The 13,126-nt window shown below is 45.5% G+C and overlaps 1 protein-coding gene across 2 annotated transcripts in view; it reads left to right on the top strand.

Annotated features, from left to right (window-relative positions):
- Positions 1–13,126, top strand: part of TMPRSS4 (transmembrane serine protease 4) — a 64,331-nt gene that overhangs the window by 43,305 nt on the left and 7,900 nt on the right. For both annotated transcript variants that reach the window (XM_063943595.1, XM_063943594.1), the window contains exons 6-7: positions 5,786–5,884; positions 10,524–10,564. In XM_063943595.1, coding sequence (XP_063799665.1) covers positions 5,786–5,884; positions 10,524–10,564 — 140 coding nt within the window. The remainder of the gene's footprint in view (positions 1–5,785; positions 5,885–10,523; positions 10,565–13,126) is intronic.

Here is a 13,126-nt window from a genome sequence, read left to right as displayed (position 1 = left end):
TCTTACTCTTAGAAAACACCCCTGAGGAAGTCTGTATAGACGAAACGCGTTGGGTGACGTTCTTAGACACTAGTTGGTGGACAAGCTGTCTTAGGAGCTCCCCCGGCTGGGGTGGACAGCAAGTCCCAATAAGATCTTTATCCCACGAATGTCAAGACAAATGTAAGAGTTGTACAATACACAAAGAGTTTTATTAAATTCCAAGTTTTAAAAGAAATGGACTAATAAGTGTTCTCGCTGCCTGGGTGATTTTTGGTGAGAGGGTTTTTTCTAGAAAACTTCTACTGAACTGTGGATAGTCAATCTGAAGAAACCTATAAGAATCATAAAGACTGTTATTTGAGCGCTCCCCTACATTTATCATTTCATATATATATATGTATGTGTATATATATATATATATATATATATAAAAAGCACATTTATCCAATGTGGAAAAACAAAAACAATATCACACTGTCACATGGTAGGTGGTATAGTATGATGCTGGGGAATGCTCTGCTAGCATCTAATAGGCCCTACACACTGGGCGACATGGGTGAATAATATGAACGATCTCGATCATTAATGAACGAGATACCGTTCATATCTTTGAGTGTGAAGTCACCAGCGATGAACGATACGCGGCCCCGCACTCGTTCATCGCTGGTGCCCCGTCGCTTGTGCATGCAGGCCAATATGGACGATCTCGTCCATATTTGCCTGCACTGCTATGGAGCCGGGTGACTGGGTGAGTGAAGAAACTTCACTCCACTCGTCACTGCCCCCCCCCCCCCCCCGCCGCCGGGTTGCCCGTATCCGCCAGTGTGTAGGGCCCTTTAGGGCATGCAAGCTGCTGGTTACAATAGTACAGTTCTATATAATCTGCCTGTCACAAAATGAATTTTCTGACAGCCTTACTTCAAGACGAAAACTTAATACACGCACAGCATACCTACAAAGTTAACACACACATAGCATACATACACACAACATACATACTGTACATACACACAACACCATACTTGCCTACTCTCCCGGAATGGCCGGGAGGCTCCCGAAAATCGGGTGACCCTCCCGGCCCCCCGGAAGAGCAGGCAAGTCTCCCGATTCGCGGGGTCCCCCCTGCCCGTCTGCCCACTTAGTGTGTAAAGTGGGAGGTCCGGGCAGTCGATGACGCGATTCTTGCTGAATCGCGTCATCATAGCCACACACCCTGCAGTGTAATGCCGGTGATCGCGGCATTACAGAGCGGGGCTTAAAGGAGGCATCATCATGACCCCGCCCTTGCTCCGCCCCATCCCGCCCTTGCTCCACCCCCGTCCCACCTCCGGCCCACCCCCTCCCCTACGTCACAGCCTCCCCTGCCCGCCCTCTGAGCCGACCTGGCTGCTCTCTCCCGCAGAGAGCAGCCAGAATGTCGGTAACTATGCACAACACATACAGCATGCCTAAAACACACACACAGCATACATACAGTATACATACTGTACATATACACAACACACACATAGCATGCATACACATACAAACAGCATACTGTACGTACGTACGTACGTACGTACGTACATACACACGCTGACCATACATACATACACACATACTGTAGCATACACACACACACACACACACACACACACACACACACACATTAAAGCACTAACCATACCAAGAGAGAAGAGGAGGAGATTGTCACTGCCGAAGTCCATGTGAGCGGAGCTGCTGCACAAACTCAATAGCTCCCTCTGCTGCCTGCAATGTGTCCAGTGCTGCAGACAGCTGAAAGCTCTGCTGATCAGAGCTCTGTGAGGAGCAGCCGTGCATGCTCGACGGCTGTGATCATGAGTGCAGGTGTGCCCAGCCAGTGCACAGATGGAGACAAAGCTGTTTCCATCTCTGGAAAACAAATTTGGTCCATGCGAGAGAGAAGTGGAGGAGGGGAGGTTCTGCACCACTGCCACCAACGGCAGAACTTTATAAAAAAAAAAAATCATGTAAATGTCCAGTGCTTGGTGACAGACAGGGGGTCCCCAGTATAAGGGGGTCCTGGGGTACTGTGTCCCCTGGGCCCCCCCTTAATCCGGCTCTGCCTCACAGTGTGAAGACAAGGAGTATCCTGACGAAAGGTGTGATTAAAATACCTGAAACATTGATGAGTTCCTCCCGCCACCCTATCTCTATGTTTGGCCCATTGCTGTTCCAAGGGAAGGGCACCCAGGTAATTTCACTGGGTTTCAGTGGAGTGCCGGGCATACTGCATTTATTTAAATATATATATATATATATACACAGCGTTTCCTGGCATGCAGCGGCACTCAGGGACTGATGCAAGCAATAGTTAAGCAGAAGGTGTTTATTCCATAGTGAAAAAAATGGTCCGTATATATATATATATATATATATAGTCCAGCACAGACTTGGCACTCCCCTAGATAAACAACAAAGCTTGGTCCGGTGCCCTCATAACTGCATGGCAGCAGTAAATATAGAATCCTCATCAGCGGCACACAGGACACAGTCACAGAGACATTGAATGGATATCAACGTTTCAAACCTTACTGGTTTTTCGTCAGGATGTATCCTGACGAAAAACCAGTAAAGGTTTGAAACGTTGATATCCATTCAATGTCTCTGTGACTGTGTCCTGTGTGCCGCTGATGAGGATTCTATATATATACAGAGAGAGACTGTGTGTGTGTGTGTGTGTGTGTGTGTGTGTGTATATATAGAGATAGATATATATATATATATATATATATATATCTCCATACAGCGTAACGCCGGCACTCTGGATGCCCCCTAGGGCTTGCTTATAGATAGATAGATAGATAGATAGATGCAGAGCCGGTCCTAGCCAAAGGCAAATGCCTAGGGCATTTGGAATGCCATGGGGCACAAGCAGATTCTGCTGATTAAAATGATATGCGGCATATCTATATTCTGTGTGTGACTGCGGCTGTATCTGCATATGAAATGCTACATTACAGTGTATTCCTGGAAATCACTGTAACGTAGCATTTCGTATGCTGATACAGTCACAGTGGCACACAGAATATAGGCATGCTACATATCATTTTAATCAGTAGAAGCTGCTTGTACGTTCTAGTCACATAGCAATGAAAATTAGATGCATTTTCTGCAAATAAAGGCGCACAACGTTAGCAGAGCTGGATGGGAGCTGCATGGCATATTGAGGCAAGATGTATGAGGACACATTTCTATCCAAGCAGAGGAAGAGGTCACAGTGTTAGCGGCCATGTGAGTGCTGTGTGTGGGTAGGTTTGTTGTGCAATAGTGTTCGGCATATGTGTAAGAGGCATTATGTGTGTCGTGTATAAATGCATTAATAATGTGCAACATATGTGTAAGGGGAATTATGTGTGTCGTGTATAAGGACATTAATCAAGGTTGGCATAATGTGTATGGCGCATTATGTTTATAAGGACATTAATAATGTGTGTCATGTGTAAGGGGCATTACTGTGTAGTATTATGTGTATAAATGCATTACTAATGTGTGGCATTATGTGTATAAGGTGCTCTACTGTGTGGCGTAATGTATAGAAAAGGCACTACTGTGTAGTCTAATGTGAATAAAGAGCAATATGGTGTGGCGTAATTTGAATTGGGAGCACTATTGTGTGGCCATGCCCCTTCCTAAAAGAACACGCCCCTTTTTGGGCTGCGCGCTGAATGTGCGTTCTGTTCCTTTTTAAAATATAGGGGGTAGGAGCACCAAAATGGGGACTTCTGTGACTGAGTGGCGATGGGAAAGGGGTGCAGGGACAGAGGCGGAACTAGCGGCGGTGCTAGGGAGCACCAGCCAAAATCTTGCCTAGGGCATCATATTGATTAGGGCCAGCTGTGCATAGATAGATATATAAAAAAAAAAAATAGATTTCACATTTATTCTAAATTTATTTCACTGCACTTTATCTGTTTACAAATGCATTTTTATTTTATTTTTTTAATAAAGGGCTTTCATTAACAGTGCACAGTCTAGCAACCCACGTCCTACATGTGCACTGTTGAGTGTGATCTGACTGGCCGGCGTCACTGAGGTCTCAGAGTATCACTCTGCTGTTTCCCCCAATATTGTTTTTTATTATAAATTGCGGATATAAGGGATTTATCACTGCAACAATTAAAAAATCTCCCTGGCTGCTAATAACGAATAGAATCCCTAGTCTCTTAAAATAAATAATGCAGTTGGTGACTGCCATCTAGTGGTCACGCAGAATACCTACATATACAATAAATAAATAAATAAATAACAACGATTTTTTTTTTTTTTTTTTTTTTGCTCCCATACTGTATACCAAGAATAGTATTAGCAGTCTATCTGACTAATAATACTATTGACTGGTAAAATTTGAAATCGGTGCAAAAGCACTTGTTTTAAAACAGCATGAGTAAAAGTGATAAATGAAATGGGGTTATCATTATTATTTTTTTTTTATGTCTGTCTCACCTGAATGGGAACAGTAATGACGAACTCTTTTAACGTGGGTGCTGCTCTTTTCCAAAATTGTGTAACTATGGAAAGACTCTCCTTGATCATGTTTTTTTTATTGCAAAAATGTGATCTGTAAGCAATTAAAGGAGATAAATAAAAGTCTGCTGCAGATTTATGTAGCTTTTTTAAAGACTTTTAACTCTCTGTTTAAGGATGTGTTAAAAGCATTCACAAAAATATGGCAGCAATCGGTAGCTTGCATTGCGCAACTTGTGTTTAATTTAGGCAATCCAAAAATGTTCTCACTTTCAGTGAAAGACAAAACATTCAGATAATCCACCTCTATGACCTATAAACATTCCGAGTTGATCGCACGCTGCCGATTTTAGCTGCGCTGCGATCAGGTCTCTACTGCGCATGCGTATGCACCACAATGCGCATCGTACGGGTACAATGCGGATCGTTGCTGAGGTATGGATTTAACGAAGAATCCATTCGCACAGCCGATCGCAAGGAGATTGACAGAAAGAGGGCGTTTATGGGTGTCAACTGACTGTTTTCTGGGAGTGGTAGGGAAAACGCAGGCATGTCCGGGCGTTTGGAGGGCGGGTGTTTGACGTCAATTCCGGCACCAAAAAGAATGAAGTGATCGTAAGGGCTGAGTAAGTTCAGACCTACTCTGAAACTGCACAAAATGTTTTTTGCAGAGCTCGGCTGCACAGGCGTTCACACACTTGCAAAGCGAAAATACACTCCCCCGTGGGCGGCGACTATGCGTTTGCATGGCTGCTAAAAACAGCTAGCGAGCGATCAACTCGGAATGACCCCCATAGTTCAAGCTATATGAAGGTATATAAACCTGAATAGCTATGAAAATCTGTAACAGAAAACTGTGTAACTTGTGTTGATGACTTCCAGGACTGCCATCAGATGAATTATGGGGCCCGGGACTGACAAATTAGACAGGGCCCCAACTCCCCCCAAAAAAAGATTCTGCCGGTCTGCTCCACCCCTATGTGATGTCATACATTGTGACATTACATAAAGATGGAGTGCTGCAGACCTACAGATACGGTTTACAGAGAGCTGATGCGCATATGAGGCTTGTTTTAACAAATCCTCCTTGTATATCAGACTGCTGTTGATCCACAGATTGGCTCACCTCTACTGTAATTGGCGGTAGGAGCCAGAGGTCGGCCCCCCTCTCTGTAAGGGCCCGGGACACCAGTCCCCACAGACCCCCCCTGATGGCTGCCCTGATGACTTCTACTCATATACTGTCAAATATTTGTTTATATAGAGAATAATGCTAAATAAAAAATAAAATAAAACCATTTTCCTCAATTTTCAGTACCCCGTCATTCTCCCAAATACCGTCACCAGCATCTAATGGGGTGTACAGTAATATTCTGCTGAGTGGCAGTGGGATTCAAGTGGTTCCAATCACTGGGTAAGTAAATTTATCCTGAATTATTTTCTAAAACACCACATAAATCTGTCACAACTGGAGGATTATTGTCTAGGGTATTTGTTTTCTTGCCTAGTCTCTGTAATATTTCTCCTCCTCCTCCTTCTCTTCCTCTTCCTCCTCATCCTCACCCTCCTCTTCCTCACAAAGTACATACTCAGAAACAGTATGAGCAAACACTAGTTTGCAGGAATCTATGACCTGCAAACTGGATTTGTTCTAGGGAACAGGATTGCCACCTAGCAACAGCAGGTGGGCAAGGCAGCAAGCCTCCCGAAAATGCTGATGGAGAGGAGAGTGAAAGAATTTTCACTCCCTCCCACATCTCCAGGGGCTGGCCGGCGCGCGCGCACGTTACGTCACGTGCGCGCGCGCCCCAGCCTCTGATTAGATTTTTTCGGAAGCTCACTGGTGACAAACCTGTCCCTAAAACATAGGTTATATTACGTAGCTCCAGTGCTTTACTAGCTCTGTATGGATTATTGTGCGAGAAAAGTCACTCGAAGAGTATTGAAAACCAAAGTTAGTTTATTTAACATTCAAGTAATAACGTTCCCCTAAATGAAGTGGGGAAAGGTAACTGTCCACTATGTTTAGTAGCGGTGAAGAATAATTCTAAACTGGTAGAAATGTCATAACTTTCAGGTGAAGATGTCCAAGGCGGAAAACATTCTACTTTTGTTCCTTATTGGCAGCTGCTTGCGGCTTCTTTTGGTCTCTCGGCGCGCCTAAGGAAATACGAGAGGGCGGAAAGTTATCATCTGAAGAGTTCTTTAGAGGAAACAACAGCCCTAGCAACATTGAGGGTGGGTTGGGTGGGAGCTGTTGCTAGGTGGCAATCCTGTTCCCTAGAACAAATCCAGTTTGCAGGTCATAGATTCCTGCAAACTAGTGTTCTGTTCTTCGGGAGGCTTGCCACCTAGCAAAAGCAGGTGGGCAGACTACCACATACCTGGTGTTTGCTCTGAGGAACTCGATTTTTTGCGAGTCTGTTGGTCTCCAGTAGTGCTTCGCAAAAGTTCTAGCGGAGGACCATCTTGCAGCTAGCATGATGGACTGTAAAGGAATGCCTTTGGCAGCCGCTCTAGTTGCTGATATTAGTGTCTGTGTTCCAAGAGGACAGAAAAGAGAGAAAATGCTCTATGTCCCAGGTGTTTGAGTACTTTGGTAGTATGGGTCTAGAGAGGTGGATTCCTCTGACCAGGCGTAGGTATAATTTGTTGATTGTTAAGTTTGGGATTATGATGGCTAGGGCCGAGCCGTATGACCTTATAGTGGCCGATGCTAGTCCCATTTGGTATTTAGATGCTAGAAAGTCTAGAGCTAAGTGGATTAGTGAGTTTTGGGCGGGAGTTATCTGTTGGGATCGCCATGTTTCAAATTCCTTAATTATTGCGCAGTATCTGGCCCTTGTACGAGGTCTTAAGGACGCGTTAATTAGGGCTCTTGTTGGAGAGGCTAAAGAGAGGTCGGTTAGCAACCTAGTAATATTGCCATCCACATGCACTGGGGTAGAGTCTCTAATGCAGAGGTTATCAAACTCGGTCCTCGGGAGCCCACACAGTGCATGTTTTGCAGGTAACTCAGCAGGTGCACAGGTGTATTAATTACTCACTGACACATTTTAAAAGGTCCACAGGTGGAGCTAATTATTTCACTTGCGATTCTGTGAGGAGACCTGCAAAACATGCACTGTGTGGGCCCCCGAGGACCGAGTTTGAGAACCTCTGCTCTAATGTGTCCTGAGTTCCCTGGAAACACTCCTTGGATAATCCCAGGGGAATTTTGGGGCCTTTGCGTAGTTGGCTGATCAAAGGGAACCATACCTTGGATGGCCAGACTGGGTATACTAGTACTATGTGGGGCACCTGGTCTTCCTTGATTTTCTGAAGTACTTTCAGGAGGAGTGCCGGGGGAGGGAAGGCGTATGGGTGAGGTATATCTGTCCACGGAAAGGACATCGCATCCATTCTCCATACTCCTGTTGTCCATATTCTGGACACAAATTGGGGGGTCTGAGCGTTTGTGGGACTGGCAAATAGGTCTATTTCTAAGTTCCCGAATGTCTGTATTATTGTTTTGAAAACTTTGTTCTTCAGGGCTACAGAATCTAGAGAAAGGTTTTTCTCTTGACAAGGAGTCTGCTAGCTCGTTTAACTGTCCCGGGACGTAGGACGCAAGGAGGAGTATATCCCTTTGAGTAGCCCAGTTCCAAATTTCCAAAGCTTCTCTGCATAGCGATATTGACTTAGTACCCCCCATTCTGTTTATGTATGACACTGCGGTCATGTTGTCTAAGCATAGGTGAATGGAGGAGTCTTTTATGTGGGCGGGAACTAACGCTTTCAGGGCTAGTTTTGCTGCATGTAGCTCTAGTATGTTGATGTGCAGCTGGGATTCTTCTGTTGACCAAGTGCCCCTGACTGCTTTTTCTCGAGAGTATCCCTCCCCCCAACCTGTCAACGACGCGTCTGTGGTTATCGTCATGGAGGGTGGGGGGTCTATGAGAAGGCGAGGAGGAGGAAGAGAGAGACTGTTCCAATAAGATATCTCTGTCTTTGCCCTTCTGGAAAGAAAAATTGTGTTTTTCCAGGTATAGTGAGCGTGAATTAGTGTTCTCAAAAGGCTTTGCATCTCCCTGCATAGTAGGGGTACGTGACGAAAACCTGGGGACATTGCAATTATTTTCCCTATGATAGTTGCTAAGTCGCGTAGGGATTATCTGCGTTTTGTGGACGTTTTTTGTATATACGTCTTTGTGTCTAACCATTTCTCCAGCGGCACTGCTAGGGAGAAAGAAGGGGTATCCAGGTTGAAACCTAGAAACGTAAGTGTTTTGGTTGGGGTGAGTACCGATTTTCGTGTGTTTATAGTGAAGCCCAAGTTTCCTAATAAGGAGAGAGTTATTTCTCTGTGTTTGGTAAGTGTATCTAGGTCTGGGTGTACGAGTAGTATGTCGTCTAGATACACAATGCACAGGATGCTCCGCTGGCGCAGGTGGGCAACGACTGCTTTCATAGCCCGTGTGAATGTATAGGGTGCACATGAAAGGCCAAACACCATGACAGTCCACTGGTATAATTTGTGTTTCCAGGAGAATCTGAGGAAATGCCTGTGGTTGGGGTGAACCGATATAGAATGGAAAGCTTCTTTTAGGTCTATTTTTATGCAGAAGCAATCCTTTGTGAGAATGTATGGAATGTCTGAAATACCCTCCACGCGAAACTTCTTTGCTTTTAAGTATTTGTTCAGCCCTTCGACGTTTAGCACTGGTCTTATTGAGCTGTCTTGTTTTAATATTGGGAATAGATGGCTTACCCAGCCCTTTACTGCTGGATCTGCCAGTTCTATCTTTCCCTGTAGTAGTGCTAACGAAAGTACTTCGTCTAGCTGGGGACTGCAATTCCTTGAACAAGGAATATAATTTATCTGGCACTGTGGGGCATAGCTGGAAGCATGAGGACATATCTGGCATTGTGGGGCATATCTGGCAGCATGAGGGCATATCTGGCACTGTGGGGCATATCTGGCACATCTGGCACTGCGGGGCATAAATGGCAGCATGAGGGCATATCTGGCACTGTGGACCATATCTGGCACTGTGGGGCATATCTGGCAGCATGAGGGCATATCTGGCACCAAATGGTTTAGTTTCATAAGTTTACAAAGGACTCAGACACCCAGGCCGGGAGGAGGAGAAGCTGGGATCCATGTGTCACTTACAGCTCTCTCCACACTCTCTCTCTTCTGGTTAGAAAGCTGTGTTGGTAGCTCATGAAACATTATATTCCTGTGTCTCTGCCTGCACTGCATACTGTCCTGCTCACATTCTGGCTGCTGGTTCTGCTGCTGCTTAAGAGGGAAAGCTAGTGATGTCAGTGTGCTCTGGGCAGGGGGTCCCTGACAAAGGGGGGCCCAGGGTACAGTATGCCCAGCATACCCCTCCCCCTTTAATCTGGCTATGCATCGCTTAGTGATGCAACTTGAATAAGCCCCTTTGAATCCGGCCCTATGTTATTTATATCTAATAAGGCTGCATTTACCTTGTTAAAAGTAAACGGGAACAAGTCCTAAAGACAAAATGAAAAACCGTATGTTCAAAATACCCCTGTTTGTTGCCTTCCCCCAAATTGCTGCAGACCAATTGTAAATATCAATGTGAACAGATTACTATATTATTAGCATAAGTGTTATGGATTCAGACGCATTCAGTCATTCTTAAGCTGTGGGCACATTCAACCAATCGTCTGTTTGCATTTTGCTTCATGGGCTGAGTGCCCACAAGTGATTCACCTCAGGACAGACGTATATGCCCCTTTCTTCTAGTCAGCAATGCATTGCCGCATGTTGTGCGAATACACCCTTACTGTACTGTTCTCATTCCCTCTCCAACCCCAATTCAGTCTCACGAAACGTAAGGGGTGATAACAGATAAGGGTGGATAGAAGCTTTTGGTGCACAGCTAGAGGAAACACCAATTGCAATAAAAAAAAGGTGCAAATTCTGTTTGTTTCCAACTCTACATGGGCCCCTAAATGTGAAGGGAGATAGGAGTACCTACCTTGCCTGTGTATCACTACAGTATGTCGTCTCCTTTTCATGGTATCTGTCTGCTTTGCAGGAATTGTTCGTCTGGCAATGTTGTATCTCTGACTTGCTTAGGTGAGTACTTACCACTACGGCTTTTATCTTTCTGTTGCTACATTACTTTGATTTACATTTTATACCTGAAACATTGAGAACCATGAAGGCGAAAATGTGTAATGTAAAATTGATGAAGGGTTGCTTGCTGTAGGATGGTTGGTTAGTGGTCGGAGAGTCTGAGAATTAGAATATTGGTGGTCATTCCGAGTTGTTCGCTAGCTGCTTTCGTTCGCTGCGCAGCAATCGGGCAAAATAACAGCACTTCTGCGCATGCGTATGCGGCGCAATGCGCACGCGCGTCGTACTCTTACAACGAACGATGTAGTTTCACACAAGGTCTAGCGACGCTTTTCAGTCGCACTGCTGGCCGCAAAGTGATTGACAGGAAGAGGGCGTTTCTGGGTGTCAACTGACCGTTTTCAGGGAGTGTTCGAAAAAACGCAGGTGTGCCAGGATAAACGCAGGCATGGATGGGTGAACGCAGGGCGTGTTCGTGATGTCAAAACAGGAACTGAACAGTCTGAAGTGATCGCAAGCGCTGAGTAGGTCTGAAGCTACTCTGAAACTGCACAAAATTATTTTGTAGCCGCTCTGCGATCCTTTCGTTCGCACTTCTGCTAAGCTAAAATACACTCCCAGTGGGAGGCGGTATAGCATTTGCACGGCTGCTAAAAACTGCTAGCGAGCGAACAACTTGGAATGACCACCCTTGTGCAAAAGTTCATTTATTTCAGTAATTCAACTTAAAAGGTGAAACTAATATATTATATAGACTCATTACATGCATAGTGAGATATTTCAAGCCTTTGTTATAATTTTGATGATTGTGGCTTACAGTTTAAGAAAACCCCAAATCCAAAATCTCAGAAAATTAGAATATTACATAAAATCAATTAAAAAAAGGATTTTCTCTTGCGTCCTAGAGGATGCTGGAGTTCCATTTAGTACCATGGGGTATAGATGGGTCCCTTGGGAGCCATGGGCACTTTAAGAGTTTAATAGTGTGGGCTGGCTCCTCCCTCTATGCCCCTCCTACCAGACTCAATTTAGAAAATATGCCCGGTGGAGCCGGTCACAGCTAGGGGAGCTCCTAGGAGTTTTTCTAGTTTTATTTTATTTTTTTAAAGAGTTAGGTACAGGGAGGCTGCTGTCAACAGCCTCCCTGCTTCGTAGGAACCAACCCTAGAGGTTAATGGTTCTCTATCTATGCTAACAGGACACTGAGCTCCTGAGGGTGCTGAACACAAGCCCACGAGGCGACCGCTCATTCCCGCAGCACGGCCGCAGGACTTAGCACCTGCCCACACTGCCAAAAGTACAAAAACCTGGTTCAATGACCGTGGGATTACTGTGCTGAATTGGACAGCAAACTCACCTGACCTGAACCCCATAGAGAATCTATGGGGCATTGCCAAGAGAAAGATGAGAGATATGAGACCGAACAATGCAGAAGAGCTGAAGGCCGCTACTGAAGCATCCTGGTCTTCCATAACACCTCAGCAGTGCCACATGCTGACAGAATCCATGCCACTCTGCCGTGATGAGGCAGTAATTCATGCAAAAGGGGCACAAACCAAGTACTGAGTACATACAGTATGCAAGATTATGCTTTTCAGAGAGCCGACATTTCTGTGTCTAAAATCCTTTGAGTTTCACCTGTAAGCTTCTCTCTATGGTTTGTTCTGCCTCTCAGTGATGAAGGAACAGAAACCCTAATTGTACAGTTTGATCTTACGTAATGCCATGTTCTGTACTGCGCATATACAAATGTACGGGAAAATGTCCAATGGGACTCCGGAGAGGTGAGTATAATTATATCAGTGCAGTGTGGGCCATAGCTCTATTGGGGTTCAGCATGAAATACCCAACATCGACGGGGATAAATATTTTTACCCTTCTCTATCCCCTGACTCTCCGGGTGTAGTGGCTAGGGCTAACCCTCGGGGGTGGTTGCTATAGGTAACCCTCAGGGTGGTGCCTGGAGCTAACCCTCGGGTGTGGTGGCTAGGGCTAACCCTCGGGCATGGTGGCTAGAGCTAACCGTCAGGGGTGGTGGCTGGAGCTAACCCTCGGGAGTAGTGGCTAGCACTAACCCTCGGGGTTATGGCTAGGGCTAACCCTCGAGTGGTGTCAGCTAGGGCTATCTTCCCCTAGTTCCCAACCCCCCCTAAGTGCCTAACCCTAATCCGTACCGCTTCAGGATGTCTTTTGTCGGTGTCCCGGCGCCGGTCTCCTGAGTGGTTTTGGGATTCCGGCTTTGACCACCGGGATGCTGAACGAATTTGTATCTATTCACAGTGATTTACATCTGTAGCATGCAGCTTAGAATGTTGTGCAAGTTACTTTATTGAACACTTGTCTAAGTGAGACCTATGTACAGTATATAGGGGGTCATTCCGAGTTGATCGCTAGCTGCCGTTGTTCGCAGCGCAGCGATCAGGCTAAAAAATGGCTTTTCTGCATATGCGTATGCACCGCAATGCGCACGCGCGTCGTAACGGGTACAAAGGACGTTAATGTTTTGCACAGGTTCTAGTGTTTTCAGTCGCACTGACGGTCGCAAGAAGATTGACAGGAAGG

This window comes from Pseudophryne corroboree, chromosome 10 (genome assembly GCF_028390025.1).
Source record: "Pseudophryne corroboree isolate aPseCor3 chromosome 10, aPseCor3.hap2, whole genome shotgun sequence".
Classification (NCBI taxonomy): Eukaryota; Metazoa; Chordata; class Amphibia; order Anura; family Myobatrachidae; genus Pseudophryne; species Pseudophryne corroboree.
Note: the sequence above shows the minus strand (reverse complement) of the source record. Positions and strands in the feature narration are given on the sequence as shown.